Here is a 7,492-nt window from a genome sequence, read left to right on the forward strand (position 1 = left end):
ATCAATCATGTATATTGAAATTATTTAAACTAAATATAGTTAATTAATCATAATAAATTTTAACATAATCAAATAATTTTGAACTTATCTTTAATTTATAGAACTAAGTCTATTCTATTGTAATCGATTACACATAGTGGTAATTGATTACCAGATAATTAAACACTGAAATTTAAGTATCAAATAACAATTATCAACACATATCATTGTAATTATTTACTTAATTCAATTATCCTATCATGTCAAAACAAACAAAACATAAGCAATTCAAGCATTAAACAAAATTCAATTAATCATATATTTTCAAAATTTAAAACTAAATAAAGTTAATTAAGCATTGTAAACACAATCAAACAATTTCAACAATTATTTTTTATTATCCACAAAAATAACTTAACTGAAAATACTAATCATACCTTAATTCATAGAGATGGCTTAGATGTTACATCTTTTGAGATTTTACTAATATTGTTGTCGCCGTATGTAACATGTCCACTTTACTTGGGGAAATGATTATAAATTTGGATACATCTCCTGTCATATGCTTGGAACATCCACTGTCGATGTACCACTTCTTCCTTACAGATACTTCTTTGTTGTTATCATGAGATTTTGTCATGAGACAAAAGTTTACTTGGTCTTCATCATGATCTTGGAATAACCTGTTCTTGAAAATAATTTTGAAAAACAAAGAATCTAAAGAGGCCATTAATCTTGAAGTTGTTAGACTTTCTACAAGAAACCTGCTCTGATACCACTTGTTGGATCGAGTGACCTCAGAATAATTAAGAAGGGAGGGTTGAATTAATTATTCCTAAACCTTTACTAATTAAAAAAATTACTCTTCTAAGGCTTTTACTAAATTGTTAAGAGAATGAGGAGTAGAAGAGAAACTTAACAGAAAGTAAAAGCGGAAATTAAATGCACAGCGGAAAGTAAAAGAGTAAGGAAGAATGAAACAAACACACAAGAGTTTTTATACTGGTTCGGCAAAAACCCGTGCCTACATCCAATCCCCAAGCGACCTGCGGTCCTTGAGATTTCTTTCAACCTTGTAAAAATCCTTTTACAAGCAAAGATCCACAAGGGATGTACCCTCCCTTGTTCTCTTTGAACCTAGTGGATGTACCCTTCACTAGAACTGATCCACAAGAGATGTACCCTCTCTTGTTCTCAGTCAAACCCAAGTAGATGTACCCTCTACTTGTACCACAAAAGATGTACCCTTCAATGTGTTGAGACAAAGATCTCAGGCTGTTAAACCTTTGATACTTTGTGAATGGGGATACAAAAGAATTCTCAGGCGATTAGTCCTTTGAACACTTTTGTATTAGGGAATGAGAATAATCAAAAGAATTCTCAGACTGTGTCGTTTTGAATTCTTTGACAAGGGAGAAGGGAGACACAAAAGAATTCAGGCGGTTAGTCCTTTGTTCTTTTGGAAAAGGGAGAAGAGAGACACAAAAAGAATTTAGTCGGTTAGTCCTTGGCGAATTCTTTTTGGCAAAGGGAGAAGAGAATGAAAAGATGAATAGCACAAGTTTTCAAGGTTTGGAAAACCAGAAAACTTCAGAAAGCTTTTGGTACAAAGAAGAAGAAGAAGTTCAAAGAGATTCAAGGCTTGTAAAGGATTGTAATGAAATGATTGGAAAAGTATTCAAGATCCTTGAAATGCAAAACAAAGCCTTGTTTTTATAGACTCTTCATGTCTGGTCAAGAAGACCATTTAGAAGAGTTATAACTTTTAGAAAAACTTAAAACCAATTTGAAAAAGTCAAAAACCTTTTGAAGAGTTATATCTTTTGATTATTAGAAACAGTCACTGGTAATCGATTACCAAATTAGTGTAATCGATTACACAAGGCTTTTAAGTGAAAGGAATTGACTCTTCACATTTGAATTTGAATTTCAACGTTCAAGGACATTAGTAATCGATTACCAAAATATTGTAATCGATTACAACTTTTTGAAAATAATTGGAACGTTGTAAATTCAGTTTGAAAACTTTTTCAGCTCATTGTGCTACTGGTAATTGATTACAACAATCTGGTATTACCAGAGAGTAAAAACTCTTTGGTAAAAGGTTTTGTCAAAAATTCATGTGCTATTCAAAGTTTTGAAATATTTTTTTTAATACTTATCTTGATTGAGTCTTCTCTCTATTCTTGAATCTTGAGTCTTGAATCTTGATCTTGATTCTTGTCTCTAGACTTTCTTCTTGAGTTCTTGAATTCTTCTTGATTCTTATCTTGAATTCTTGAATTGTTCTTTATTCACTTGAGTTGTTCTTTGATTGATTTTTTAACTTTTTATCATCACCTTTGTCATCATCATTGTTATCATCAAAACACCTTTGAACCACCTTTGATTCACCATGAAGCTTTGCTTCTACAGGTGCCTCACATGTAAAGGTGCATAGTTGATAAGTTTAATGTATGATCTATGTAAAGTAACATTGGTATTATTGGTTATGAACTTATGATCCACGCTGTCGTGTGGACTTGCTACATGCCAATTCCCAATATGCATTTTTTAAAATATCTCAGCGAATGATTCGTGGAGATATTTTTTTTGTTTCATAAAATTACCGCAATATGGAAAGATTTTTTAAGATGGTGTTTAGCAAATAAATTACTTATTTTAAGGCATTTAACGCTGTATTTAGGTGAGAAATAATATTTTTTAAGTTTTTTCACACTTTTTCACTTTTAACATAATCTGACCCGCTGTGTTACTATTCAGTGGATTAGTCGGAAAAAGTTTCACCTTGATGGAGCCAAATTCCAACCTTCAATCCTAGCCCAGCGAAGTTTCACTTTGATAACGAAAGCATATTTTAACATGTTAAGAGAAAGAGAGGCAGTACAACACTTGGAGCAGGCTTAACAACACTTGAAAGTAACTTCCAAGGAATGAAATTGTTCAACCTTTTTTGCTTTGGATGATATGCAGATGCAAACACAAAAGAATAACGGTGCAAGTATTTGAACTGCTTAAAATAAAGAGACTAATCATATTAAATTTATGATTAATACAAAGGAATAGGGTTGCTCAGCATAGACTGATAATAAGAACAGAATCGAAATAAATGTTATTCATTGCCAATTTCTAATATAAGCACTGATAACGTTCTGGTTGAAGGATGGGGAATTGAGTATATGCATGCCCCATGTTCAAGTCTTGATAACAATTTTTCGTTATATATAGGAAAAAAAGAGAACACTGACATCAAAATTGTGATTTTACTCCAGTTGAAACTCATTAAATTTTTGTGCTAGAGAACATACTGTATCGTCTGTCAAGCTACATATATAGCCAGAGTATCAGTGTAAAAAGTTCTCGCCACTTAAAACGAGTATGAGTTAGATCTACCCACCAGTCTCATTTGATGGTTTGCATGAATCAGTTCATAACGATCCCAAGGTATGCAAATTTGTATCTGGTTTATTATGAATAGGGTGAAGAACATCTAGAGAATCTAATTACATGTTTTTTTCCTTGGATATAGATTATCACATGCTTGGATGCTCTCCTCCACATCACATTCAATTGTGTATTTATCTCAACGAATCTGCATGGATGATGAATATATATTGGAGGTGATCAGAATGCTCAATAAACCCCCCAAAAAGCCAAAACTCTCTGACCCTATTGCCCGCCAGAGCCATGTTGAGGGTCTAATTAACCCAAGCCACTATTCAACGCAGGGAAATATGGATCAATCTCAGCATGTGAAACAGTATGACTCAAGCACCATTGAGTGTAGGGGAATCTCCATTAAGCCATTGCAAGCAGCGTTTAAAATTTTTCCTACATTATTACCTCACACTACAAACGGTAGTTTTGAGCCCCTCATACGGATCTTGTTCTTCCACCTCCTCATCAAGCATGGAATCAATATCTGGAACATATCCAGCCCACTTCATCTCATCCACAAGTAAATGAGTTTGCTCATATATCTCTTCAGATCTTGGATGTGCCTTGTCACCAACAAGAAATGTGTGTACCTCATCTCTGACCTCAATCCAGCTACAACCTGGCTCCTTCTTTAACTTACAGTTCTTCATTATACTTCTTATTTTTGCAACCTCACCCCACATCCCTACGTTAGCATATACGTTTGCTAAAAGAACGTAAGCAGAAGAATCTTGAGGGTCCAACTGCAATAACGAATTGAATGCCTTTTCTGCAACTTCTACATTCCCTTGCATCTTGCAATTACTGAGCAAAGTTCTCCAAATTACATCATCAGCTTCAAAATGCATGCTTTCAATAAGCTTCAAAGCTTCATTTACTTGGTCTGACCTCCCTAATAGATCTACCATACACGAATAATGCTCCATATGGGGATCTAAACCATAGTGACTTTGCATTATCTGGAAGTAATGGAGCCCTTTGTCCACATAACCCATATGTGCACAAGCTCTGAGGACTGAAATAAAAATTGTATGATTTGGTTTCACATTTAAAAGCTGCATCTCCTCAAATAATTTAATGGCTTGTTCACCATGACCATGGTATGCATATGCACAAATCATGGCACTCCAAGTCACATAATCCCGCTTTGGTGTCTTCTCAAACATAAGCCTGGAATCCTGCATATTTCCACACTTTGAATACATATCTACAAGTGTGCTGGCAATATACACATCTGAATGCAAATTTAGCTTTAAAATTTGAGCATGAATCTGCTTTCCAAGTTCTATGGTAGCCATATTTGCACAAACATCGAGAACTGTAGCATATGTGAAGTTGTCAGGTATTACACCCATTTCCAGCATCTGAGAAAAATACCTCTGAGCATTTTCACTTTGCTTTTGTGATGAGAATCCTGAAATTATCGAATTCCAGGAAACAGTTGTTTTCTCTTCCAGTCTGTCATGGATCTTTTCTGCCTCCATTAGCATCCCACACTTGCCATACATATCAACAAGGGCACTACCAACAAACCAGTCTAGCCCCATCCCAGACTTAACAATTCTTCCATGGATCTCCATACCGTAGTTTAAGGCTTGCTGACCAGCACATGCCTTTACAACACTGCCATAAGTAAAATCATCAGGTTCCATTGTTGATCGCAACATTGAAACAAAGAGTGAAAGAGTTTTCACTATTTCTTCATTTTGCTCATGAGCTGCAATGATTGCATTCCAAGACACAGCATCCCTTCTTTCCATGTAATCAAATATTGTACAAGCTTCCACCAGAGCTCCACATTTGCCATACATGTCTAAAATTGTATTCGCAACACAAATATTAAACCCTAAACCACATTTGACTGCCAATCCATGTAACTGGATCCCCTCCAAATGGCCTTTGATCACTGAACAAGCAGTCAAAGCACCAGACAAACTAATTTCGTCAAAGCTAAGATAAGTCCTCTGTAAAGACTGAAAAATCTCTAAAGCTTTAAGACCTTGATCTTGCCGAGCATATCCAACAATAATGGCATTATATGATTGCCGAGGGGGGTTAGGCAATGTGTTAAATACCTTCCAGGCATCAGACATTCTGTCACATTTTGCATACATGTCCAATGTGGCAGTTCCAATTATACTGTCATATGCAAAATCAGACTTTAGAGCATGACCATGCAACTGTGTGCCCAATTTAAATGCAGATAATCCTGCACAAGACCTGAATACACTAGCATAGGTAGATTGACTCACCCCCATACCTACTTTCAGCATATCCTTAAACAATTTTAATCCCTCAATAAACCGGTCATTCTGAACATAGCCTGCAATTACAGCACTCCAGCATACCAAATTTCTCTCAGGCATTTCACGGAAAATCCTAAAAGCACCATCTAGTTTCTTACATTTTGAGTACATATCTACTAGAGCACTACCTGTCACCACATCATTCTCAAAACCCATCTGAATTGCAAGGCAATGCACCTGAAGCCCTAAACCATAGTCTTCAATACCCGAACAAGCTTTCAGAACAACAGAAAATGTAGCATAGTCATGCGGGATTTTTAGTGATCTCATCCTGACAAAAATTTCAATTGACTTTCGATTAACACCGTTATGTAAATAACAAGAGAGCAAAGAATTCCATGAAACCACATCTCTCTCAGGCATTGTGTCAAACAAAGATTGTGCAAACCCCATGTTTCCAATCTCAGCATACCCAAATATCATAGTATTCCAAGAGATTACGTCCCTATGAGGCATTCTGTCAAACACCTTGAATGCATAGTTCATATTGGAACTTTTGCAATAGAATTGAACTAAGCAGTTGGCAACATAGATGGTGGGCACAAAACTAGTTACAATCATCTGGGCATGGGCTTGTTTGCCAGGATTCAGAGCTTTAAGGTTGGAACATTTTTGGAGAATGTGGGAAAATGTAAATTTCTTGGTGGGGTTCATTTGGGTTGAGGAAAGAGTAAAAAATATGCATGCAGTGGCAGGGTTTTGATGAGTTAGTTTGACGGAGAAGTGTTTAGCCCTGCAAGACAAAGGCCACAAGACACAGTACGACGTAACATCTACGCACTATTGTAGTACTGTGCATGAATTGGCGGGATTTTCATACTTCTAAACAAAACAATTGTTCCTCTCAGTTATGAATTATGATTCTCTTTCGCTTTCCCAGTGTTCTAAGGGAAGATAGTTCCAAAATAAATAAATAAAGGAAAAAATAACAAAACAAACAAGCTTAAGCAAAATAATGCAACTTCGTCATACTTTTTTTTTTCCTTTGAATATTGAAATACAAAGCGCACGGAAACGGTGAAAATTAACGTTTTTTTTTTCATTTAAAAAGCATTTTCTATTTTTTAATAATTATAAAACTTATTACATTATTTTCATTTTAAAAATTTATCCAAAAAAACATAAAAATAAAAAATAAAACATAAAGCAGTAAAAAAATATTTTTGCAATTATTTCAAAAATAAAATAGAAATACTTTTTAAAAGCAAACAAAACTAAAGATAGTTGTGCAGGTTGTGCTCTTTCAAAGGAAATAGAAAAGTTAAACTAAATTTTAAACAATAAATTAACACTATTTTAGTATGTGAGAAGGGTCTGGAAGACTGTGTTCCCAAGGGAAAAAGGAATAGAGAGAGAAAAAACAGATTGGTGAGAAATAAAATAAAAATAGAAGTTGTTTAATTGAAGAGAATTATTTAAATTAGAGTGATTTGATAAGTAAAAAAATAATATTATGACTTATGTGTATTGCATGAGAAAACACCAAAGAGAAAAAAAAAAAACCATTATGTGTGGGTGTAGATGAAGCAGACGGCTTGCAGCAGAGGAGAGGGAACAACTTCTTGACAAATAATCTCATCTTAGCATGAAAATTTTCTTAGTGGGATCCATTTTTTTTTTTTAAATTTCCCTTATAATTCTTGCATACCAAACTGTGGATGCACAGTAATTTCATCACACTTTTCTGCTTTTCTCTTTCTTTCGTGCTATTTTGACAGTACCAAGCCATGGGGAAGAAAGGGTTTAAAGTGAAAGAGTGTAGATTTCAT

The 7,492-nt window shown here is 34.7% G+C and overlaps 1 protein-coding gene across 1 annotated transcript; it reads right to left on the minus strand.

The window, feature by feature from the left end:
• Window positions 1–3,081: 3,081 nt before the first annotated feature.
• LOC114423905 (pentatricopeptide repeat-containing protein At3g02330, mitochondrial-like) lies at window positions 3,082–6,647 on the minus strand. Its single transcript, XM_028390815.1, has one exon. The coding sequence runs from the start codon at window positions 6,375–6,377 to the stop codon at window positions 3,819–3,821; it is 2,559 nt and encodes an 852-aa protein (XP_028246616.1). The 5' UTR covers window positions 6,378–6,647; the 3' UTR covers window positions 3,082–3,818.
• Window positions 6,648–7,492: the final 845 nt, after the last annotated feature.

This window comes from Glycine soja, chromosome 8 (genome assembly GCF_004193775.1).
Source record: "Glycine soja cultivar W05 chromosome 8, ASM419377v2, whole genome shotgun sequence".
NCBI classification, from domain to species: Eukaryota; Viridiplantae; Streptophyta; class Magnoliopsida; order Fabales; family Fabaceae; genus Glycine; species Glycine soja.